Source organism: Penicillium lagena (genome assembly GCF_028827675.1).
Source record: "Penicillium lagena strain IBT 129212 chromosome Unknown utg000008l_segment0_segment0, whole genome shotgun sequence".
Classification (NCBI taxonomy): Eukaryota; Fungi; Ascomycota; class Eurotiomycetes; order Eurotiales; family Aspergillaceae; genus Penicillium; species Penicillium lagena.
In genome coordinates, this window is record NW_026623229.1 from 2,253,736 (window position 1) to 2,277,933 (window position 24,198).

Genomic DNA, 24,198 nt, shown 5'->3' on the forward strand with positions numbered 1-24,198 from the left:
CGGCTTCAGCAACAGAGCTGAAGTGTGAGTTATTATTTCCCCGCATTTCCTGCGTCGTGGGGAATTTTTGTCTTGCACCAAACCAGCAAAAGCTGCCATGTGCACAAGCCAGCTCGGTCGGGGCAAGGGATGTGCTCGCAACCGATAGTCAGTTAAATTTGGCGCGCACTTCCAAATACATCGCATTGTCTGTTCCAATCACATCGTGATCAGCGGTGTGGGGTAATCTCCAAATGGATCGATGCTGAGCTGCGCGGGGAATCCTGCTCGCCCTACAGGATTCGCGGTGAATTTAGTACATCTAGACTTCTATCATTATTATTTTTGGAGATGCTTTTTACTTTAAGCGCAATGTCCATATTCGAACAAGTGCATGGGAGCTATTGCTCGTAATTTTTGCAGCAGGATCTTCTTTGCGTCTGTATGTATTGTACTAACTTTGTGACGGTAGATCTCAGGAACTAGCTGCGTCAAGATTCTTCTAACCGCAAAGGAATGAGGAATGAGGAATGAAAACATCCGATCTAGACTTGTTGTCCTTCGTCGAAAGGACGACGGGCCGAGCTGCCTAAACTGCTACTGTCGGCATCGTGCTGTGAAACCCCCTTTCCGGCGTCAAGTAAGTCTCAGAATATGCACACGAACATCCCGGAAGAAATTCAGGTACATGAAACCGCCACAGCGTGGAACAATAATAATATTAATGGAATTATTATTGATCCGGGCGCAAGCAATAATGCATTATCGGCCATGTTTCTCAGCCGAAGCGAAGCTAGCTAATCATTGCGTACAGTCCCTGCACCGCGGATGCAGGACTGGACAGGGAAGGAGAGAAGCCCCGTCAATCAGCGTGCCCTATTATCTTCTCCCCACCCCTGTACATAGACGGCGGTGACTTCCCGTGTTGCTATTATTATTGCCAAGAACCCCGAGGATATCGGATGCGGCAAATGCATGGCTTGGATGGTGTGGTGCCTAGTGCCAACTAATATTGAAAACAACCAGTCAATTACCCGTCTAGCCGTAACTACTCGGTCGTAGCAGCGCGGTCTAGTTACGAGACGAGCTCCTTCCAGATTATTTTACTCCCCCTGCCACAGTGGATCATCAGCCTCCATAGCACAGCCCGTGCAAATGGCTAGGCTGAATCTAAATCTAGGCGATTTCGCCATGTGCCTGCCTTTCGGGGCCCCGGAGCAGAAACCCAAAAGAGAGCTTGCCTCTCAACATACATACATACGAACGAGCGAACTAACACATGCCACGCCGATCGAGACGATCCGAGTACCCTCCCTGGCTCCACCAGTCACAAAGCTGCCCACGGACTGATACCCCTTTAAGGAAAGGCGGCGGCGTTAGTGGTTCTAGTTAGCCCCAGCTTGTTGTCCGGAGCTCTGTGCAACGATGGCTTGTTTTGCTTGTTGCTCCATCAGAAAGTCTATTGTGCTTACATATCGAGAATAAAAAATTAAAATAAATAAAAAATCAAATTTCGGACTGGCGGAGCACAGCCGGGCCGCCTGAAACAGCACACAGCCTCGCCTTCCCTTCTCGGCACCCGCACGGAAGGAAATACATGTAGTCTGCGGGTGAGTTTAATGAGGATAAACTGACCGGAAGATGGGTCGCGGTCGTTGCTACACTCCACGCATTCTCCACGCGGCCGCCGAAAGTGGTGTTGGGAGATGTAAAGACCCGTAAAAGGGGTTCTGTGAGAACCGAAGAAGATGCGTGACCAACACCACATAATTGGAGAAGAAAATATGTGGTTGATGAGTTTATTGGTGCGTTATTTCCCCCCGCCAAGGTACCAGATGAGCCAGGTAAGAAGCGTACGAGACGGCTGTCAATCTGTTGGTGGTTGAATGTTACCAGTAATAACGTTGCAGAAACGCTGTACGACAGAAAAGAGGGAAGAACCGAGGTCGGGACGAAGCCACCTGCTGTACCCGGTACGCAGGTTTCCATAGTGCCGTGGCGGCAGATAGAGGTACCCAATACCTAATAGTTCATGAGGATCAACAAGCCTCCCTCCCCACCGATAGTCCCTGCGTCTGAAATGAGCGATCTCTGGCCCCCAAGAAGCAGGTCGTCCGAAGGGTTAGCGAAGAAAAAAAGAGCCGAGGGATCGCCTTGGTGATTGATGAGCCTGGATAGTCGCTCGACTCCATCAACGGGTAGCAGTTAGTGACAAGACGGAGATGACAGGAACCCCCGTTCTGCACGCTGTAGTAGTGGAAATTACCGTGGCAAACGGGCGTGGACGAATCCCGGGCCTACTGCGTGGACGGATGGGGTCTGGGCTTGTCACGGGAGGAAAAAAACAACCCCAACCCACCGTCATCGGCAGAGTCGATCATCACTGACAGGAATAATATCCGGTATAGAGGGAACGATCATCCTAGCGGTGATGAACAAATGCTGAACTCTGTTTCTTCGGCGTGCTCGGTACCTCCATGGCCTTCATCCCGTCCGGCCGGCCAGTCACCGGTGTTCTCTTCTGCCATCCCCGGATCCATTGTCTGGTCCATCGATCTCCACTTTTGGCCAATCTGAGTAGTTCCCTTCATCCATGCCTCCGTGCCCAAGTTAGTGCGCTCGTCTGGGATGCCGTGCTACTCTGATCCCCCCCCCCTCCTTCCTTCTTCTGCTGTCCCACACCGTCTCCGCGAATGGCTGTTTCGGCATGCATTTTAGATACCCCCTCCCCGACTGCTGGCAGACACGGAGGTATATTTACCAGCCCGGTTCCCCCCCCTCGAGTTGTGGCACTTCGAGGCTTGTCCTGACCATCAATAATTTTTGGGTCTATTGTTGATCAGCCTAAATTCGGATCCACTTTGCGACTTGGTCTAACACCTCAGTTCAATAACCTTCGCGTCGGTGGAACGGTGTTTGCATACTATTGCGGTTTAGTGAACCCCGAGAGCTGTTGTTGAGCACCGAAAAACCCAGAAAATCATTCCAAAGTAAGTGTTGAGTTTTTTGTTTCTCCACTCCGCCTGTCCACTTCGTGCTGCAACGCTCGTCTCTAGCTTCGCCTAGCGTCTCTGGCGCGGTTGCTTGGCCCCTTTCCCATCTGGATCACCATGGCCCAGGGCGTTTTTTGACAACGCTCCTTCCGCGTTCCTATAATAACCCCGGCTCCTTTCTCCTCTCGTATTTTCTTTCTTCGTCATCTTTTTCGTTGTCGTTATTGGTGTTCCCTGCATCCCATCAACTAGCCCAGCAGTGCTGTTTGGCTCCCCGTTGCTTGGATTGTCCCTATTTTTTTGTGTTGCAATTTGCCGCCCCCTATTATAACTGTGTTATAATATTGGTCGTGGTTGTTGACACAGCGAAGCTGGTCTTTTACCTTTGATAGGAATTTTTTTAACCCTTAATTTGCAGTCTTCGGAAGCAACAATCATGTCTGCAACCGAAACAAACAACATCGCTCTGGAGAAGAACGTCGAGGCTGACGCCGCCGCGACCAACGGTACCACCTCCGCCGTGAACCCCACCATGTCTGCGGAGGAGCACCATGTTGCTCAGCAGGCTGCCCGCTTCGGCTACGGTCCTCTGGCTCACATCAACACCGCCGAGTCCCGTCTGCCAGCCTTTGGCGGTGAGTTCCAGCCCGGTCTGTACAAGCCCGTCGAGGGTCGCAAGTTCGCCAACCCAGCTCCTCTGGGTCTGTCTGCTTTCGCCCTGACCACCTTCGTGCTGAGTCTCATCAACATGAGCACCCGTGGCTTGGCCGCCCCCAACATCGTCGTTGGTCTGGCCTTTGGATATGGTGGTCTGGTGCAATTGCTTGCCGGCATGTGGTAAGTCACAACTCGTCAATTGAACCTTTGAAGACTCTCCAGCTAAAATTCCTTCATAGGGAAATGGCTGTTGGAAACACCTTCGGTGCCACTGCCCTGTCTTCGTATGGTGGATTCTGGATTGCCTTCGGTATCACCCTCACGCCCGGCGGGTTCGAGATTGCCAAGGCGTACGCGTCCGAGGATTTCAATAACGCAATGGGCTTGTTCCTGATGGTGGGTTTCACTCCTGAATGACAAAAAGCACCCGCTGATCAAGACTCACTCACAGGCCTGGTTCATCTTCACCACCATCCTGGTCTTCTGCACGCTCCGCTCAACGCTGGCCTTCTTCCTCCTGTTCTTTTTCCTGGACATGACCTTCCTGCTGCTCGGCCTGGGCTACCTCTTCCACCAGGGCACTGCCGCCGACGCAGCCCCCAACCCCAATCTCACGAAGGCCGGTGGTCTCTTTGGTCTCCTGGCTGCGTTTGCCGCTTGGTACAACGCCTTCGCTGGTATTGCCGACGACAGCAACAGCTTCTTCGTTGTTCCGGTGGTCCACTTCCCCTGGTCGGTCACTGGCAAAGCCCGCCGCAACAAGACCGTGCGCGAGCAGGTTTAAATATATCTCCCCCGAGAGTAGACAAGAGAAGAAAGAGAGAAGAGGTGAGGGTTGTAATGTTTGATACCCATTCTTGTACGATCTTTTCTGCAGTCGAAGGGGTTTGTTTCCTCGAGGTGTGTTGGACTGAGTTGCGGTGTTGGTGTGAGGTGAGCAACTCGAGGAATGGAGATCAGTCTGTGGCTCGTCAGTCGCTGCAAAGGTGCTTCGCTGGCGCGGTGAATGAAGCCATTGGCACATCTGCAAAGCCTCTTCGGATTGTGGGTACGCCAGTATAAAATGTCGGGGGAGGAAGCAAGTGTACTTCCTTGCTTTGGTCCCCCCTTTTTTTTGTATTTAGTTTCCTAGCTACTAGTCTGTCAGTAATAATCACCTATGATACTATGGTCAAATGATATGACTTATGGTCACAATGTGCTGTGCCGTTTTCAAGAGAGTATGTGTAGGTGTAGGTGGGTTGTCCATACCTGGATCAGTTCATTGGCTGACTGAAGTTGTTAGCCAGCGAGCCTAGTGCCGATCATGGAGACATAGTGAACGTCTTTTGCATGCAGTGGATGTCCCTCATTGCCCGTGCAGTTCAAATGCCATCGAATGTAGGCCAGGCTTTTGACTGCTATCTCAAGAACAGTCTCGCGTCTGGGTGGGAAACGGAAGAAGCATGGATGGACGAAGGCGAGCTGTGGTTGAGTAGAGAAACATCATGGGCCCTGGTCACATGTCCTGCCAGACAAGCATCCATTAATACAATAAACCATAAGTTGTGAGTGTAGGAAGATAGATCCTAGAAAGGAATTCAAAGAAAGCATGAAAGAGTTAGTTCAATGGCCGGGTGAGAACAAGTCTGGCCGAAGGATGTAGATATAAACAATTGCAAGGAGGTAGGAATCCGCCAAGAAACAGAAATCCACACAGAAGAATCGGGCAGGGAGGATCTCTTAAATAAATGTAATCGATCCTTCAGAGATAAGGGCGCAGGCGGAGCTTGTTATATCCTCCAATTTCCCGGCGTGTCTGGTCAAAAAAAAAGTGGGGGCAATGATAATGATGGGTGAAATCCGGCGTTTTCTCGGATTTCTGACCAGATCAATGTTTCAGTAGTTTCGGTATTAGTTATTTAAGGAAAAGCTTAGTTAGGGCATACCTCAGGAACGGGCAGAACCCTTATACTTGAAACGATCTTTGGACATTTTTTTTTGGGGCCCAATTCATCAATACTAATGCTTCATCAAAGAAGAAAGAACAGAAACGTCTTTTTTTGGGTCTGCTAAGAGCCCCCAGAGAGCGTGAGAAGACAGACTTTGTCTGCTGCCTGAAAAGAAAAGAGTGAGATGGAGCAACCGCCGGGTCGGAAGCTGGAAGAAACGGCAATTAGGGTTCTGCAGTGGGACCCGGATGAGTAGACTGGGCATTTTGCAAACAACTGGAAGGAACGGAGAGAAAAGGAAAATGAAGAAAAAGCCACAGCGGATGAAGCCCAAAATGTCGAGAACAACGGCGTCGAGTACAACGGCGCGAAGGAGCATAAGGGCAACGAGGCCGAAGCTGATGCTGACGGGGCCGAATCCTCGGAGATTGTGAGAATGGAAGCCATACTGATAAGCTAGAACCACCCACTCGTCTAGCTAGTTGCGAATGGAAAAGACAGAGGATGGGGCCACTTTCCCCAAAAAAAAAATCCTGACTATAGCCTGCTGAACAAATGGGTCCAGGCGAGTTTGTAATGCGCCTCAAGTTTTGTAACCCCCAAGTAGAGACCCGTCTTCTATGAGGAGTCCGAGCAGTCAATAACGTAACTTTCTATAAATTTGCTTCTAACGTCTCGGTGTTACATCTCCCTTGTCCATTTCTTGCCTCTAATACTATACACATTCACACCCTAAGCATACTGCAGCGTTGCATATCCAGTAGACTCGGCCGAATATCCAAAATGCTGAAAGACTCCTAAAACATCTCTCCTGTTCATCGACACAGCCAGAGACAAGGCAGTAGCCCCCTGCCGAGTCTTCACGTGAGGATCAGCCCTGTAAGCTAACAGCAGCCTTACCATATTCACATAGCCCATCTCAACAGCGTCATAAAGCGGCCGTCTTCCTTCATCATTCAGATTCTTATTAACATTTGCCCCGTTATCCAAAAGAAGTTGCGCCACAGCCACACGTCCATTCTTCACGGCCTTTCCCAGTGCAGTGTACCCATCAACATCTACCAGATCAACTCCGGCACCGCAAGCCAGCAGCACCTGAACGATATCCTCACAGCCTGCCTCTGCAGCCTTGGAGAGCGGTTTTTGTCCACCGCAGTTCACATGTGCTCCATTCTCCAGCAGTAACTGGACGAGTCTTCCATGCCCGATTGCAGCAGCTCTTCCAAGCGCAGTTGGCTGTGCGAAAGAAAAATGGTTGATGTCTGCGCCCCAGTTTATAAGCAAGCGGACAATCTCCTCGTAGCCGTATGATGCTGCCATTTCCAGTGGTGCGCATCCGTTTTCATGCACGGCTTCGATGTCGGCGCCTTTTTCGAGACACTGCTTCACTAGCGGGAAACTGCCCCAGGAGATGTGATAGAAGAAATCGTGCTGTCCGTGCCGAATTTGGTAGAATAGTTTGCGAACCTCACTGGGTTTCTTGCCTGAAGGATTGTACTGGGGTTGTTGCATGGTTTGCTTTTGCGCCTCGGTGAATGTTGCGACTCGCACCGGGAAATTGTCCTTTGGGGGCGTGTTTTCCACTGCATATGGATCGGACTGCGCTTTCACCCGCATGGGGAAACTGCGCTTGGGGCACACTTGTTTGTCTGAATATTCTACACTAGCTTGTGAGACCATTAGTTTTGGGAATTTGTCAGTGGGTATGACTTTCTGGTTGAAACCGCCGTCGCTCGAGAATATTGAGGAGGAATGTCGTTGGGCCGAGGCACGCTTTGCACCGCGCGGACTAGGAGAGCTTTCCTGCTGCGGAAAAGCACTTCGCAGCTTTGCCACAATAAACATGCGTTCTTCATTGATTAGGGCAGGGCTGATTCCCGTGACAGTTACCAGCTCCTGTTGCAGTAGGTTCCATTGTGGACAATCATTGATGGAAGAATGGCCACTCAATGCATTAACAACAATTTTCGAATCTCGCATGCCAATGCGCATCTCGTCTATGAACGCTTGCAACTTGCAATCGAGATTTTCTTGCGAGATTCTAAGCCGAAATTAGCAATTGACTTTTAGAAAGCAAACTACCCAGACACCTACTTCATCAGATCAGTGTTCAAGGATGTAAGATCAATGATACAAGCGGACAACCTCGCTTCCAAATCAGACATTTGGCTCTCATCGGAGCATTCTTTGAATTGTTGCAAGTCCAGCAACACTTGACGACATGCCTCCAATGTTATGCTGATTTCCGTATCCTGAGCACTATCCCGGGGAACATGCGGGATATGCGTCTCAGTTGTACTCAATACTGAAAGAAAAAGCCCAAGCTCACTCTGGACCTGCTTGAGGAGTCCCAATGACCTCGCGGCGGCGAGATAGATCGACTCGGCCAGTGGGTGGAGCGCAGCAACTTGACCGGTGGGTGTGGCACCCTCATGATCCGATGTGGCCGTCATGGGTGGTGGTTGCATTTGGGTGTGTGGTTAGGAATAGTTTTGGTTCTGATTTTGAAGGCGCGAAGCTCTTATTTTGTCTGCATCGTGTACTTTATTTAGACCCAAGGTTTGGGGGGCTGCGCTACCGCAGCTAATAGGGGCGGTGCATCTCTCGTTAGTTACTTAGGTCACACCTTGGCAAGAATGGGGGCGGAAATAGGGACTACTAGTGTAGAGCAAAGTATTTCACCGCAATGCTTAGTGACGGCAAAGCGATACGTTTAGTTTTCCGCCAAGATAGAAAGCGCGTACCTTGTCCTACATCTTCCCCAACTTCTTCTCTCGCAAGTAGTCTTTCAGACTAAAATCTCCTTCGTGCTATTACCCCCCACCCAAACAAAAAAGGAAAGGGGCATGTATAAACAATCTACGTATACAGAGCTTGGTTCTTCAAGTTAAGGTCATTAGAATAGAGTCGTCAATCGTTAACTATAACTATACTATATAGGTGAACTCGGTAATATGTCTTTATAAGCCCAAAGAAACTTCCCAGAAAATCTACAAGAGAGAAAAGGAATTATAACTCTATTGGCGTGTGCTGCCGCTGCACCTCTTCCCAAATCTGGCGGAGCATGGGCAGGTGAATACGGTCGACGTAGAAAAATCCTAGAAGGATAGGTCGGGCTTCCTGCCAAGTGTTGATCCCCTGGAGACGAGAAGCAGCAGCTAGCTCACTGAGGAAAAAGGTGCGTTCTGTCGGTAGATATGAGCTGCAGGCAGCACCCATGAAGAGCATCCAGAACAGCAGATCGGGACAGAGACCAAAGAGGCCTGTCGGAATGGTCTCGGCGAGGGCGAGACGCAGGGCGATGATAGGCTGTGGCAGGAGAGGAGCGAGAGAAGGATAAAAGTTCCAGATAGCGGAGTTGTGGAAGAGCAAGCAGGCGAGGCGCGTGCAGCCCTCGATCGAGTTGTCGCCTTTCACTTGACCTGTGGTCGTGTAGCGGTCCGCATGTAGGGAATATTCCACATGCAACACCTCATTGTTAAAGTAATCTTCGGTCTCTTCACTAATATCTTTCTGTCCTGTGTTGCCTTTGATCCATTCAGCGTACCAGCTGAGTTCAATTAGGTCATAGATGGTTTGTATCAATTTCTCGTTGAAAATGCCGGGCACCTTCGTCAGGGGTGTTAATCGTGTAGCTAGTTGGGCAATATCGTCGTTAAGTGGAGTAAGAGTTAGCCCTTCTGGACGGGTGCCGCGGATAAAAGGGAAGATGGGCTTGGCGTGCGCCATACAAGCGACCCGTATGTCGGTCCTGTATAAAGAGTCAGCTGACTGTGCCTTCCTGTGAGTACAATAACCGACCATGAAATCTGAAAGCGGATATCTGATAGTACATCGGCAAAGTTTTCGCGTAATGCGATCATTTGCCGCAGTCCGGCTAGATGGATTTTGAGGTAATCGGGATTGCCGGACGCGATCTAGATATGTGAGTATAATTTCCAATCACGCCAAAAGTGTGAAGCTCACCTCGATTGTTAGCAAGGTGGAGACCGCGGCAATCAGTTCATCGCTGGAGGCCTTGGCCGGATCAGATAGACCTTCGTTGACCAGGCGGATCGTCTCGCCGCGGTGATGGAGCGTATCCAGCACGAGCAGGGTGCGTGGTTTACTCGGGTCGGTAAGAGGAAACTCGCCTCTTTGCATGGCCGCGTTCGAGGTCACCATGCAAATTGAGGCGTGTAGAATCGCCGGGTCCTTTTGGATCAAGCCGGCCCAATGCGCCTGCAATTTTGGCTTATAGCGAGTTTGTAATGGATGGGCTTCTTGGGTGAGATCCCAAAGGACTTCCAGGGTGTTAGCATGTCAGACAAATCCCGATGGGGAAAACATACAGCTTTGTACGTGGCGCATCATCCGATCTGTGAGGTGGGTATGCCCAGTGTTGAATGGATCTCTAGCGCCTTGCCCCAGGTAGGACCATATGGACGTCGAGGAGGATTCATCATATTCATCGTCATCCCAGCTCGACGATGAAGGGTATGCGGTAGAAGCAGCGTATGTTGTAGTTCCCGCGGGGATGAGCTCATTATGTGCACCCGAGTATTCAATCACAGCCGAGCTCTGATCATTATCAAGCGACCCCGATGTGGGCAGAGGCTGAGGACCGACGGTGATCGCCGTCGCGGGAGGTTGAAAGGCAAGGTGCTTCCAGGTTTTGCTCTTGTATCGTTTCGTGTTCTCGAGTCTCTTCTTCCGGTTGTGCTCCGACATCACATGCGAGCGGATGCGCTTCAGGGTCTCGTCCTTGGTCCCCTGGGCTGCGGACTGTGGATCCGAGTTGACCCAGAATAGAGTCGACTTGCCCGACGCATTGTTGTTCTTGCGGGCCTTGCGCACCTTGGACGACGCACTGCGGGCGGGGGGTTCCAGTGTTGGAGCTGCCGTTGATTCCTTCAAATCAGGGTCGGCGGCAGCGACGGTCTCTGCGGGAGGCGCCCGGGACAGCACCGGTAAGGAATGTTCGGGGCCGGTGAAGGCGTCCTTGGCATCCATGGCGGCGAGCTTGACGGAATCAGCGGAGGCATTGAACAGAGAGGGAAAAAGAGAGGAAGAGTCTCTTTTTTAACCGGGGGACCGGCGGGGTAGAAACGCGTGTCGTAACTAAATGCGGCTGAAGACAAACCTTTTTCCTCAATTCACGAGTGGCGCCAATCAGCACTTGAGACATTTAGTTCACTTCATTAACTAATTGCCAGGCCGGGCGCTGTTCAACAGTGGTCGGCGAATGTTCCGTTCGTCTCTCGGCTCAGGTGGATAAGGACAATCGTTATCCAACTTATTATTGGTGCCGGCAGTGCTCTAGGCTTTGCCCGATCTGATTCCGACAGCCCCGGAGGCCCGTTCGCGTTTTTTGCCCCAGGCCGCCCTGTGCTTTTCCCACGAATATCTACGTTTCTGCCATGATTTCTGCAGGGACAAAAGCCGATCTCTCGCTGACGAGGCTATGCATCCATGCTGACGGTTGCATTAATCGGGCGCTGCAGTGCTACGTACTGGAAAGTCTGACAACGTTCCCTGCTTGATCCTTCTCTTCACCCGCGTGGTGGACCCGGAGAAAGTAAAGTGGCGTTCGTTAAAGCTCCGGACCCGTGCCAATTGCGTAAATGACCTGTCTAAACATGCACAAGGGCTCGGAGAAGGGCTAAAGGGCTAAAGGGCCACAGAATAAATAGCGCTCAACAGTAAAAGGAGTATGTAGTGCCGTATTATGGATCTGCATGCGCTAAGGAAAAGCACATGGAATGAATCATGAAACAATCCATCTGTCCTCTGGCCCCTACATAAGTATTTCGAACCCTTCGCGAATCCGCGAAGAACCCGACCGTCCAACGACTGAGGTGGAGGACCCGCCGAGAACTAAGCATATCTTCAAACAGGACTATCATCCCGGTCGACTCATGCGCCCTGTCGCAGGGCGAGGCGTTGGGATGCCGAGTGGTGCATTGCCGAGACATCCGCCTGGGCATTTCGGTTCTCAGATAGCGTAAGAGTGAAGACGAACGACGAGCCACCCCTAGGTTGTATGGAGAACACGTGTACCCGATTAGGGAAATTCGATGATGATCGGAGTAGGCGGTTGGAAGCTATCTACACAGGCGTTCTTCTTGACATAGTAGACCAAAAGCTTTCTGAATTTCAGTCTTAAGACTCGCTCTGCGAGCTGCCCGGGAACATGCAGTAAAAACCATTTACACGCCAGGAGTCGCCGAAATGCATAGAAGTACAATGGAAAAAAATGAAACCAAACCAAAATGAAGTATATCAGGCATGTTATGAGTCGCTAGGAAAGAATAAACCAAAATAAGAATTTAGGGATCTCCTAGGACTGCTGCTACGTCATGCCTGGCCGAGGAAAGATTGGGACAGTGTCCATCTGTTCCAATCCGCCCATTGTCCCGGTTTGTCCAGATGTTTGCCAGCCTCGGCCCGTTTGTTGGTTGATGAACTGGCTCTGACGGAGGGGGTTCGTGCTCCCCGTAGGATTTGGCTGCAACGGCTGCAGGCCCTGCTGCTGCGAGGGCGGGACTGAAGAGCTCCGTGCAAAGGGGTTGGTTCCTGTTCGCTGGGGTTGAAGGGCCTGCGTTGGCAGTGGTGGCTGCGATTGAGCGGACTGTGGGGAGAAAGGCTCAGACGACCCTTGGCTGAACTGCGGCGTTGCCATGGATAGGCGCCGAGCGAATGGATTCGTGTTTTGACGGGAGAGTGGAGTCGCGGGTGTCGAAGGTCCTGTGGAGGATTGGGGCAGCATGGATTGCCGGAATGGATTTGTCGGCGTTCCCTGCTGCGGTCTCGGCACGGCCGGTGGCGGTGGTTGTTGCTGCTGAGCATACGAGGCAACACCGCTCTGCGGGATCGGGGCGAGTTGCGACTGGTAGTCATACGACTGTGGCTGCGGTGTGTATCCCCCGAATCCTGCACCCGTGGGGGTTGCTTGAAGCGGCTGTTGCGGCTGTTGCGGCTGCTGTTGCCCAAAGGGATTGTTTGGGTTCTGCGGCGCATAAGATCCTCCGAACGGGTTAGATTGCCCATACCCAGTCTGCTGGGGTTGCTGATATCCAGTCTGCTGAGGCTGCTGATACCCAGTCACCTGGGGTTGCTGATATTGCTGCGGGAACCCGGTCTGCTGAGGGTAGAACCCTTGCTGCGGTTGTTGTTGGAAGCCCGTTTGCTGGTACTGCATCCCGGGTTGCTGCAGTGGGGCTTGTTGCCCGATCGGTTGTTGGTTCTGTTCGATGGATTCGAAAAAATCCATCAAGTCTGTAGGAGTGGGCTTTTGCTGCGGGGGCGCGCTTGACACGGGCTTGGAATCAGCCGGAGCGGCGCTAGCGGCCGTGGTGCCGGTGGAGGGCGGTGGTGGTGGACGGCCACCCTTTTTCGCAGCGAGGTATTCCCGACGACGAAGATCAAAGTCGGGATCATTGAGATCATCTTCAAGGAGGCGTGCCAAGTCAGTGGAGGCGTGCTTGAGTTTGGGGATCTCCAACCGAGTGGCCGACTGGAAATGCCTCGCAACCCCAAGAAACTGCACCACTTCCTCAGTCTGCTTGGTGAACATTTTGTAGATAGCCAAGGCGCGGATACTATCCGGCCGCGACATTTCGAAATAGTGTTCTAGAGGGCTCAGTTTCAGAAACGGAGCGTGACCAACATGGAGACAGGGGACCTACCCAAGACATTGATTGTGCCCTCGTTCATCACCGAGTACAGAGTGAGAAGGTCGAGGGTGAGGAGGCGAAAGGCAGTCAGGCTGATCTCGTTCTCGGGCTCATCCGACAACAGCTGCATGGGGGGTTAGTCGCCGAATGCATACCGACAGGAAAATAAACTGACATCACAGCGCAACAGAGCACGAATCTGCTTCTGTACAACTTCCGTCTCCCGTAGAAGACCTTTGTCCACGCTCAATCGCTTTAGTCGCCCTGGACCGCTTCGCACGTGGTCGGTCTTGGTCGCTTCGAATGCTCGGGCGCGCACAATGAGATACTCGCCATACCGCCGGATATTATGCCCCTGTGCTTGCGCTGGAACGTGTCAGTATATCAGTTATATGGACTGAGCGTAGGTTGGACTAACCTTCAGAGAAATTACTAGGCGCAATCTTCTTCGGATTCTCCGATAGGTACCCTAGCGCCGCATCTTCTGCGCCTTCGCGGATCATAAGATGGACGACAATGAGTGCTTTGAACACGATGGTCCATGCAGGGTCTCGAAGCCGCAGCTGCAGAATACGAAACACTTCCGCTACCCCTGCATCGCCTGTTTTGGTCGCGAGGAGGATATGCTCGATATATTTGGATTTGGGGGCCGCAAGCTGTGTAGCTAGAATGTGAGCGAACCATAATGCCAATTCAAATGCTCGTCAACCGACCTTGAGCTTGGTGGCCCCTTTTACGGACTTCTCAAACTTGTGGGACATTGCCTCCTAAGCGTGCGGATCGATGCCCAATTACGGTTGAATGAAAGAGAAGCCGGTGCAGCCGAGTAAATACAAGTGCCGCAAAGGACTGCTTCAAGGATCACAACCGTCGAGTTATTATAACGGATCTTCCGCAATCATTGCCTGTGTCGCGCAGGAGGTGGCTCATTGAGGCATGCTGGCTGCGTAGGATACGTCGCTGTTCGAGGGAAAAGGGAGAAGGACGGTCGGAAAAGCCGGGTCGGCAATTAAGAGCCAGGAGGTACTCTGTGAGGGTTCAGGGTGAGTAGGATAGCGATGGAGGATAAAGATAGCCCGAATCACACAGGGTGCTTGGGGGGAATCGAGAGAGAGAGAGAGAGAGAGAGTGAGAGATGTCTCAGTCATCCGTCGCCAAATCGGGTTTAGCTCCGGTCCGAGCATCTCGTGCTGCACGCAACCCTATCTACAATTTATGCATGGAATCGACAACAGCATGTTAATGAGCATATTGTCGTGATTTTTACGGCACAATTTTCAATGGTGAGGCAGTCGATATGGAAGTTCTGGGATTGAGAATGGACCAGTTCACGGAAGAGGATGTGATGCCGTTGCGATGCAGCAAGAAGTGGCGGCTCCCAGTCTCGCATGACTTTTTTCTCCCACCTTTTGTCTCTCCATTTCTTCAAGACTTCGACTTCAATTAATACGGACGGATATTGGTCCCGTCGAGGATATGCTCTCGAGGTGGCGTACCGCAGTGGGAAGGGCTACGGGAAGTGCAGGCGGCAACTAGTGGGATTACTTGTTGGGTTTACAATGTCCAAGAGCTACTGATGATGATTGATTGATCAAATCGGAGGTGAGTATGTAGAGTATAATAGGATAAATAAAGCATTCATTTATTCACCGTTCCAATCAATAGGACTATTCAGTGATTATTGTTTTTATGGGATGCCTGCGATATGCTCTTGATCTTATTCTTCCCTGTCCTGAATAGGACATACTGCCACAGCATTCACTTTCACTGCCTCCGAGTACTTTTCTTAACCAAGTCGCCTCTTCTTCTCCCTCTTCTTCTCCCTCTTCTTCTCCCTCTTCTTCTCCCACCCTCCCACCTCCCACCTCCTCATTCACATCTCCTACTTCTTGTCTTAACACCCTCTATCATTACCTCCTCCCATCATGGTAAGTTTATACACCTCTTCCCTCAGAACCACTGCTCTAATGTGATATGCAATAGAACCGACATAGAGCTCAGAGGAGTTCATCGCCTTCCCCTTCTCCTCCCCCCTCCCCCTCCTCCCATGACTTGGGGTTTGGTATATATATGCATCCCTGCCCCTGAAAGTCTTGTTCTAATGTGACATGCAATAGCGAGCCAAAACAATCAACTGGAAGAAGAACTTGATGACGGAGACAATTCTCTTTTCTCCTCCCACTGTGTCGTCTCCTGTTGGGGGAATTAATCGAGTGAGTTTATCGACCGCTTCCCTTGAAAGCTTTGTTTCTAACATGATACACAACAACCATTTAGCTTCAGCCATCTAAGAAGACGAACTCTGTCGCAAATACTGCTCCTCTTACTCCTCTGATCACACCAGTAAGCTATCAGCTCCTTCGAAGAGTTCACTTTAATGTGATATGTGATAGCCCAAGAATCAGCCTACGAAGCCAGTGGAGTATGCTCAAAAGAAGCCAATGCATTCTACTAAGAAGAAGAACTCTATTACTGCTCCCATCAACATCGCTTCAGTAAGTCCATCAGCTCTTTTGAGAGCCACATTCTAATGTGATTTGCAATAGAAGCGAAAGGGACTTGAACCAGAGCCTGAAATCTCCGATGATAGTATCTCCCCGGTGACGCCTGAGCTGGTGATTGCGAAGAGGCTGCGCCTTCACTCTATGCATCCCAGTTCTTCCCCGACTGAAGGTCGTATGAGCCCTGAGCAGGAAATTCCTGCCCCTTCTCAGACTGAACTCACAAGCGATAAACAGACTGGTTCCGCTGCCTTTTCGCTCAAAGAGAATTGTAATTGTTACTGGTGTTTTATAGACGGCGGAAACGAGAAGGAGGTCGAAATCCTGGAGCAAAATGAGCCTGGTGACAACACCGAGGCAAGTATGCACTTTTCTTTAGGAAACTCGAAGAGAGTACTTGCTAACTATCTGCTTTAGACCAATGTCCACCCTGCCGACACTAGCAACGAGAAACTTCTAGGAGCTTGCACAGATCTTCCACCTCTCCTGTTTAGGTGGAGTAATATAGACTCGCAGGGATCCAACTCGAAGGGCCTCCTCGTCTCCGGGTTATTTGCGAATGTGTTTCCTGAGATCTACCGACCCGGCGATATCTCGGAAGAGCAGTTCAAGGCTTGCATTACGCAACATATCACCAAGCAAAAGGTCAAGTCGCCCTTCATCTCGACTTTTGCAACGTTGCTCGGCCCGATTCACCGCGCTCTACGCGCCGGCGCCGACGCAGTGGTGTCCGTAATTGATTCCTCGAAATTGGCTACTGCGGCTTTCTCGGCACAATCGATCGTTATTAGCTCTGGAATTCAGTTTAAACGATACAAGGGTTACAGCGAGTTCTTGATTTGGGGATATGTGCCTGCCAAGGCGATCGTCACCACGTTCAAAGTGAGCGATCTGGAGACAATTGCTTCTATCCATTGTCAGATTGGCCAGCTTCTTCAGCTGCCGGAGATACGCAAGGAGGATAACATTCGGCCAGCTCTGCGCGCCACACTGGCGAATTCATTTCCGAGTCTCGAGGCTGGACAAATCGTCGGAAAGCTTTTAGAGCGCCTTGAAATCCCTGATGCCTACCGCGCCGATGTAGCTCTCACATTTGCCAATTCATGGAAATGGCGCCTGAAGGGACCGAAGGCACACTTTCTTCGCGGTGTGGACAGCGTTAGCCCCGATCTGCGTGATGCTAGCATCGGTATGGATGCATGTTCCGATAGCGACGCGGATTTCATTGATGATCAGGATGAACAGTCTTCCATGACGTCCGACAGGGAGTTCGTACCCAACGATTCTGAGGCCGAATGTGATACAGCTGATTCAAGTTCCGGTTCAGACAAGGAAGGAAAGACTCGGCGCAAGCGAGCGCAAAGCTCCGCCACCCCAGCCGATGACACGGCCACTGAATGCACGTTCTCTGTTCATGATGATGATACCTCGAACCATGGCTCAGCGCTTCTCGACGAAGCTCTCGAACAGCTTTATTTTGGCACGGGAGAAGCTGAAGATGGGTTCCTCAACTACCACAAAAATAACGAGTACGAACATGAGTCGGTGGAGATGCCAATGCCCGATGATATGCGGGCAAAGCTCGCAACTAATGCAGCTGTTGCCGAACAGACACGAATCCGGTCCGTGCTCCGTTCTTCCTTCGACGGTGATAACGATTCAGTGCATGTGGAGCCTTCCGAGTCCGAGTGGCCCGAGTCCATTGTTGACAACCCGTGCCCTCCGGAGCGTCCTCTGACTGGGCCCTTGTTTATCGAGCGCTATTGCATGATTTCGGGATGGGAGAGAATTAAGTAGTTCTCAGCTGTTGACGGTGTTGCGGTGTGGTTTTGAGCTTGATTAGAAGGGATTGATACGGATGATTAGATTCACCAGACTTTGTACGATGTTTGAGATGAATGTTCAGGGCGACGGACTTAGAATTGCGTGTGATTTGCTGCGGTTTCTTGTGGATTTGGAATGGATTGATATGGATGCAGATGACAGCCACAAAAACCTCATGTACGATCTACGAGTGGCCTGTCTAGACAGAATGGAAAGCGGTGGGTGCTCCAAACTGCGCGCGTCGAGAAAGAAAAGATGACCAGTAAACTGTGTTGTACGGCGTCAAGTGCAGAAAGGTCGAAGAAATGTTTTGTTTTAAGTGTGGATACACATTTTCTTCAGCAAGGTATCAAGGACATGGAAACTCGTGAAAATATCCCGACCCTCGCTCCAAGAAATCCTTTACATCCAGTTCATGCCGCTTCTTTCGCCATGTTGTTCCCCTTCCGAGCACCCAATCTTCTTCTCCATTGGAAACGCTTAGAACTTGCTGAACGCCTTGACGGCCTTGCCGGTGCGGGGCAGGACGCGCAGGACGTTGAAACGGACCTATGAGGAATCAAGTTAGCGACCAGTGATCATAAAAAAGAGGTGCGTATCGAGGTGGTATCGCTGGCGCGGCCCATGCTCCGTAGAACACGGGTAGCCGAGCCTAGCGACACCACCAAGACCCCGGACCGAATATCATTCCACGTACAGTCTTGCTCAGGGGACGGCACTGGCCGACGGTAACCCAGTCACCCTCCTCGACACGGAAAGCGGGCGAGACGTGAGCAGCCAGGTTCTTGTGGCGCTTCTCGTAACGGTTGTACTTGGGGACGTAGTGGAGGTATTCGCGGCGGATGATGATGGTGCGGTGCATCTTGGTTGAGACGACACGGCCAGTCAAGATACGGCCACGGATGGAGACCTGACCGGTGAAGGGGCACTTCTTGTCTGTTGGGGTTATTAGCGACCAAGTCCAAAAATTTTCACAACTCGGCAGATCGAGAACCACAGTCGGTCTTTTCGAAGTTCAATGAGGGAACAAGTCGCAGTGACACAATGACGGAATGACAGTCGCGAGAATCCAGCACAGAATATCGTTGTTGAATATTGCTGCCCTCAAATCCTGCGTCGTGGGCCTGACCCCTTGTGTCCCTCAACTCATCCTCCATCCTCGAAAAAGACCGACTGCGCAAATTTCCGCCATCTGAAAAGTCGTGGGATTTCGTGCATACCGATGTAGTGGCCCTCAATGGCGGTCTTGGGGGTACGGAAGCCCAGACCGACTTCCTTATACCACCGTCGAACCTGGCCAGCCTTCTTGCTCTTGGCCTTGGTCTTCGAGTTCAGGAAGATGTGAGGCTGCTTCTGGAAAGCGCGCTCCGACTGGACGGTCAACTCGGTCGCCATGGTTGCGGGTTGTCGACTTGGGGGGGGAGGGAAGGCGAAGTCGGGATGGGATGGGATTGAAGAGTCGATGGAGAAAAGATTCAATGTGTGTCGTTGACTGTGCGGACACTAGTCCCATTTGGGGCTAGGGCTAGGGCTACCCGGTGCTTTGTTTACATCACGTGACTGATTGGCCCAGACGCGGTGGATTGACCATGTAGACAAACAACAACAACGACGGAGTGCACACACCTTTCCCCAGTTCGGCCTGCTTCGGGGACCTGCCCGGGACTAAACCTGCTATTGTCGCCATGTCCTCCCGAACAGACCCGGCTGCGCGCCTGCGCTCTCGCCGCTCCATCGCCCATGTACCGCGATCCAAGATGACGTCTCTTGATAAGGAGAATGCGACAGCAGACTTCGGCGCGGGGGTCAACTCCAAGCCAGCAGTAAAGGACAAGAAGTCCCGCAGTAAGAGTCTGGGACCTGGCGGGCTGGATGCGCTGCAGAATTCCAATGGTAATCGTCGCAAGGTAAACCATACTCTCTACATCAATCCAAGGAAACTATATTGACTCGAGCGCTCTTCTAGTCCACAGCCGCCTTTCCACTCAAGTCGATTCTAAAGCCCACGATACCTGTGGCCGTACGAAACATCCCGTCTTTTGAGGAAACACGAAACAAGCGGACTCCAGCTCGCAATGTCCCGCAAAGCCACGATGGCACCGCGGATGATGATGGCCGAGGGAAGGAGGGTTTATTGATCGACTTTGAAACGACACCGCAGCCCTCACGGACAGAAAATGCAAACACAACCAACCCATTCGACACCTTCAACGCAACGTCTGCCATTCGCGACGAAATGGCCGCCACCAAAGAGCGTGACGAAAAAGAGCGCCAGGAACGCGAAAAACAGGGCATGCTGGAGAAGCGAGAAGCGCGACGCAAGTCGCTTGGTATGTATCGTACCGGCCCTTAAGAAAGAGCAGGGCTGACTTGGATTCATTCAGCCAATCGCCGGGTGTCGTTTGCTCCGGAAGCAACCTTGCACACATGGAACGTGAATGAAATCCTCGACGATTCGACCTCTTCATCTACCTCAAACTCAACCAGACGAGCCTCCTCTCTCACCAACTCTTCGAACGTACCGCCGCCATCCACCCCCGCGGCCGAAGCTCCCTCCTCGCCTGCGGATTCGGAGTTCGGTTTCTCTCCCGTTCGCCAGCAGGATCTGCAGCAGATAGCCTCTGGCACCCGTGAAGCCTCTCATGATCTATCGTCTAGCCCTTTCAGCGGCAGTTCTGTTTCTGGAAGTGAGGATACCGGTGCACAGAGCATGGCTGGAGAGGAGGTGGATGACCGGTCCTCCGGATCTGAGGATGGATTCGACGCCGAGAGCACTGCAATGAGCATGGAGGATATGACCGACACATCCTCGCGCTCCAGCTCCAGTGCCAGACTCAACGAAGCCCTACAGCACGCAGCACGAGAAGCTGGGACCCGCGCCGTTGACGAAGACGAGGGCGAGATGTCCATGGAAATTGCGGATCAAGAAATCACTGGCGCATTCCAGCCGTGGATCAAAAAGGGCCAGCGGCAGAGTTTTGACTGGGAAGACATCAGCGCTCGGCATGATCAAGAGAATGTGGACCCATCCAAGGTGGCTGCTCCTCCGCAAACCCTCCCAGAGTCTGAGGACACCGATTATGATGAGGATCTCAGTATGGACGTGACAAACGCGGTGGGACGCATCCTGGGCCAGTCTGCTGGTCGTCGTAAGAGCGTGGTCCGTCGCAAGTCGTCTGGCGAACAATCCGACTATGATGACCAAACTATGGAGATGACCAATGTGGTCGGAGGCATTGCGCCACCGACTGCTCCCAACAATGTCAACGAAGATGGCGATATGACCATGGAATTTACCGGAGTCGTTGGCGGAGTCTTGAGCAGAAATGCTGAGAACACCACCCCAAAGTCGGACCGCATGGATACGGATGTGGCATCCGACGACGACATGGACATGGAGATGACCGGTGCGATTGGGGGCATTCTTCCGTCGGGGGTGCAAGCCAGTGATAAAGCGCAGGCAAAAAGACTCATGGAGCTTGAGACCGAGTCTGGGCAATTGAACAGCTCACCTTTCCAGGAGAATGTCAGCCAATCTCCTGCCAAATCACCGGCCAAATCACCGCTTAATTACCAGGTGGCCGCCGTTGCTTCTGAGAATGGAAGCCCCAGCTTGGCTAGTGTGAGATCCAGAGTTTCACGACATAGCTCTACCCTCGGCGCGTCGAGCACCCCTGTGTCGGCAAACCGTCTGCACTCGCCAGTCAGGAAGCCATCGACTCCTTCGAAACAGACAACTCCCCGGGTGAGGCCAACTACGCCTAGCAAGACTCCGCCGTCAGCCAATGTTACTTTCAGGAGTGCGTCGCCAAAGAAACTCTTTCAACCGGAGATTTCGCAATCTTCCAACAAGCGCAAGTCTTTGCGCCAGAGTATCTTTGAACAGAACACAGCCACTGGTGAGTCAACACCACTCGTCGTGTTGCAACCCCGTGAGGGCCGCCGCTCTTCCGGTCTTGGTATCGACAAAGAAGGTCTTGGGTCTCCTCGCGTGGCTGCCATGCTCGATAAACGACTGTCGCTGGGAGAAAACACTCCACAGTTTGTCCCCCATGATAGAGCGCGTGGTGGTGTGCGTTTTGAAGACCCATTGAAGCTCCAAGAGGAGGAGGACCGTGCTCGTCAAGAAGAGGAGCTCCGGGAAGATGGCCATATCCGGTCGTCGCAGTCCGGGGAAAAGGATGTAACTGCGAACTTGAAGGATATGATCTCAAGCCTCAGTCCCAAGAAGACCAAGGTTGGCAGCCGAAAGAGTCTCCACGTCGGCGCCGCTCGCGGAGTCCTCGGAAAGCGGCCAGTCGAGCTCGACACGGACGAAGAAGAAGCAGAGAACTCCCCCAAGCGACTGCGAGGCCACGATGTCAGTCCCGTCAAGGGAGTTCGGTTGCCACCACACACCTCCAAGGATGAAACAGCTCGCCGGTCGATGCGTTCGCCTCTTCGCAGAGCTTCAAGCTCTTCGCCTCTCAAGGGCAGTGCTACTCCTGCGCAAGAGCCACGGAGAGCCTCCAAACCCTCGACGACTCCTCTGAAGAATGGAATTGAGTTCTCGCATATTGCTTCTGATCCCCAGCAACCAGAGCAGGAAGAAGACACCCCAACCGAGGAAGTTGACGGCGAATACGAGCCGATTGAGCTACAGGACTTCCTGAACATGACCAATATCCATTTCATGGAACTCACCACGACAAAGAGAAGGCATACCACTGCGCCCGGCAGCGCTACCAAGAGGCTGAGCAGGAACAGGCGTTCTGGAGAGGACGTCCCCAAGCCGGGCATCGTTACCTTTGATGATTGTGTCGCAGCTGGATTCTGTACAGTTCCCATGCTCGAGCTATACCAGCACGTAGGTTCTATTCCTTTCCGTCATGTTGAATTCATTACTTACATCCTATTTTAGTCATGCCGGGAGTTGAAGTCCTACATCTCAGAGGGTCGCCAGGTGATTAGGTCCATTGAGATCGAGACCTGCAATGACAACCCTCCCCTATTCCGTGAGTATGTCACGGCTCCACCAGACATCAGGGTCATTATGGACAACCAATTCCGAAACGTCAAGACCCATGCCCGGCTGCTCAGCAAGGCTACTTGGTACGAATGGCGGATGAAACTCCTCGAGGGGTTGAAGGAGGGGCTCAACCGACACGTTGAAGAAATGAAAGCCGACGACGCTCTGTTGACGAAACGCGAGAAGCATCTCAACAGCACTGTCCCTCAGTTGGTTGAGAAACATGGCTCTCTGGAGCAGGAAGCTGCCAATCTCCAGCTGCTTGTTGATGAGATGGAGAGTTGTGACCAGAATGAGCTGCGTGGTGCGCGGGAAAAGCTTTCGGGTGTGGAAGCTGAGATCGAGGCGAAGAAGAGGGAGCTACAACAATTGCAGGAAGAAGTTAAGGAGAAGAATATCAAGATTGAGGCCGGTGCAGAAGTTCGCGCCGAGTACCTGGCTCAGATTCAGGAGGCAGAGCGTGTGAAGGAGGAGTGTCGTGGGTGGAGTGCGCGGGAGATCAGCGCGCTGAAAGGTGGGCTTGTCTCCAAAAGCTGGCGAGATTTAATACTAATCTTTCACAATAGCCTCCGTCCAACGGATCGAGCGCCAAACTGGCTGGTCGATCGTTTCAGCGTCTGCCCCATCTGACTCGTCAACGGGACCGCTGCTGTGCATGTCATACCGCGACCAGCTGCAACTAAAGTTCCACCCACAAGCATTCGCTGTCAAGAACGCCACTCAGATCAACCTCCCTCTTGAGCTGATTTCTGCCAAGAGCAAGAGCATCTCCCCTATCGCCTCCTTAGTCCTCCAATCCCTCCAACACCACCTCTCAACCATCCAGCAATCCCGCATCTCCCCGAAACAGCTCCTCCGCTTCATCACCGACGGATGGAACCGCATGCTCGGCCTCGAAACCGAAGCCCGCATGCTCGAATTCTGCGGCGTCACGCGCCTGACCCTCTCCGGGCCCAATGAGAAGTCTCTCTCCCTCCGCGCGCGTTGCACGCTTCTAGGTACTGGCTCGTCATCCACACCGGCTCGCAAGGGCTCCGCTGCAAAATCCACTGCTGGCGCGAAGAGAATCGACGTCGACTTTAGTGTACGCACGCGCATTCAAAACCAGAATAGTGATGCCTTGCCTATCGGATCTCTGGACTTCGATGTCGATGTCCTCGCAACGAAGATCTATGGCTTTGGCTCGGGAAATAAGTCCGGTCTCGCTAATGCAGACATGAAGGCTATTCTCGGCAAGGGGCTGGCGAAGCAGAATGATGGCCAGGATGATACTCAGCTTGGGAATGGGATGTGGTGTAAAGCTGTGCGGGTGCTCGAAGGCTCAGCGTTTTGATTTTTGATTTTTGATTTTTGATTTTTGATTCCCTGGGGAACGTTATTTGTTATTCTTTATCCACGGCGCAGAATGAATGGGGTTTGATATGGAGTGGATGGGAAAGGGCCGGGCAAGGAGTTTCTTTTTTCACGGGACGAGCGAGGTCTTTTTTAGTGTTCATTGCTTTCATGTTTATTTGAGCTTTACTTTTTTATGAACTGATTCACATGATGACATTGCACTCAAAACATTCGTGTTCCTCATTGAGGCGTAGAGATGGAACTAGTAGTGTAGTATAGCCCAATGCCTAATCCAGTTGAGCTTGTTCTTCCAGA

General features: G+C 52.0%; 8 protein-coding genes across 8 annotated transcripts; 4 read left to right on the forward strand and 4 right to left on the reverse strand.

Moving 5' to 3' along the window:
- Positions 1-3,408: 3,408 nt before the first annotated feature.
- Positions 3,409-4,413, forward strand: N7510_011536 (acetate uptake transporter family protein; the record flags this gene model as incomplete). The annotated part of the gene is made up of 3 exons (XM_056983461.1): positions 3,409-3,809; positions 3,869-4,025; positions 4,081-4,413. 3 exons carry the CDS (start codon positions 3,409-3,411, stop codon positions 4,411-4,413), a joined length of 891 nt encoding a protein of 296 aa, XP_056828955.1.
- A 412-nt stretch (positions 4,414-4,825) lies between these two features.
- On the forward strand, positions 4,826-6,020 carry N7510_011537 (uncharacterized protein; the record flags this gene model as incomplete). Its single annotated transcript, XM_056983462.1, has 2 exons — positions 4,826-4,865; positions 5,854-6,020. The coding sequence occupies 2 exons, from the start codon at positions 4,826-4,828 to the stop codon at positions 6,018-6,020; spliced, it is 207 nt and encodes a 68-aa protein (XP_056828956.1).
- A 272-nt stretch (positions 6,021-6,292) lies between these two features.
- Positions 6,293-8,028, reverse strand: N7510_011538 (ankyrin repeat domain-containing protein; the record flags this gene model as incomplete). The annotated part of the gene is made up of 2 exons (XM_056983463.1): positions 6,293-7,601; positions 7,655-8,028. 2 exons carry the CDS (start codon positions 8,026-8,028, stop codon positions 6,293-6,295), a joined length of 1,683 nt encoding a protein of 560 aa, XP_056828957.1.
- Positions 8,029-8,569: 541 nt separating this feature from the next.
- N7510_011539 (uncharacterized protein) lies at positions 8,570-10,552 on the reverse strand (the record flags this gene model as incomplete). Its single annotated transcript, XM_056983464.1, has 4 exons — positions 8,570-9,311; positions 9,362-9,477; positions 9,527-9,843; positions 9,892-10,552. The coding sequence occupies 4 exons, from the start codon at positions 10,550-10,552 to the stop codon at positions 8,570-8,572; spliced, it is 1,836 nt and encodes a 611-aa protein (XP_056828958.1).
- Positions 10,553-11,891: 1,339 nt separating this feature from the next.
- Positions 11,892-13,976, reverse strand: N7510_011540 (ENTH domain protein; the record flags this gene model as incomplete). The annotated part of the gene is made up of 5 exons (XM_056983465.1): positions 11,892-13,171; positions 13,228-13,339; positions 13,391-13,581; positions 13,634-13,871; positions 13,929-13,976. 5 exons carry the CDS (start codon positions 13,974-13,976, stop codon positions 11,892-11,894), a joined length of 1,869 nt encoding a protein of 622 aa, XP_056828959.1.
- A 1,680-nt stretch (positions 13,977-15,656) lies between these two features.
- N7510_011541 (uncharacterized protein) lies at positions 15,657-17,513 on the forward strand (the record flags this gene model as incomplete). Its single annotated transcript, XM_056983466.1, has 3 exons — positions 15,657-15,710; positions 15,786-16,077; positions 16,180-17,513. The coding sequence occupies 3 exons, from the start codon at positions 15,657-15,659 to the stop codon at positions 17,511-17,513; spliced, it is 1,680 nt and encodes a 559-aa protein (XP_056828960.1).
- A 507-nt stretch (positions 17,514-18,020) lies between these two features.
- On the reverse strand, positions 18,021-18,935 carry N7510_011542 (40S ribosomal protein uS17; the record flags this gene model as incomplete). Its single annotated transcript, XM_056983467.1, has 3 exons — positions 18,021-18,089; positions 18,238-18,476; positions 18,761-18,935. 3 exons carry the CDS (start codon positions 18,933-18,935, stop codon positions 18,021-18,023), a joined length of 483 nt encoding a protein of 160 aa, XP_056828961.1.
- A 290-nt stretch (positions 18,936-19,225) lies between these two features.
- N7510_011543 (kinetochore-microtubule binding complex subunit SPC105) lies at positions 19,226-23,881 on the forward strand (the record flags this gene model as incomplete). The annotated part of the gene is made up of 5 exons (XM_056983468.1): positions 19,226-19,447; positions 19,507-19,870; positions 19,925-22,386; positions 22,441-23,062; positions 23,115-23,881. 5 exons carry the CDS (start codon positions 19,226-19,228, stop codon positions 23,879-23,881), a joined length of 4,437 nt encoding a protein of 1,478 aa, XP_056828962.1.
- Between the last annotated feature and the right edge of the window lie 317 nt (positions 23,882-24,198).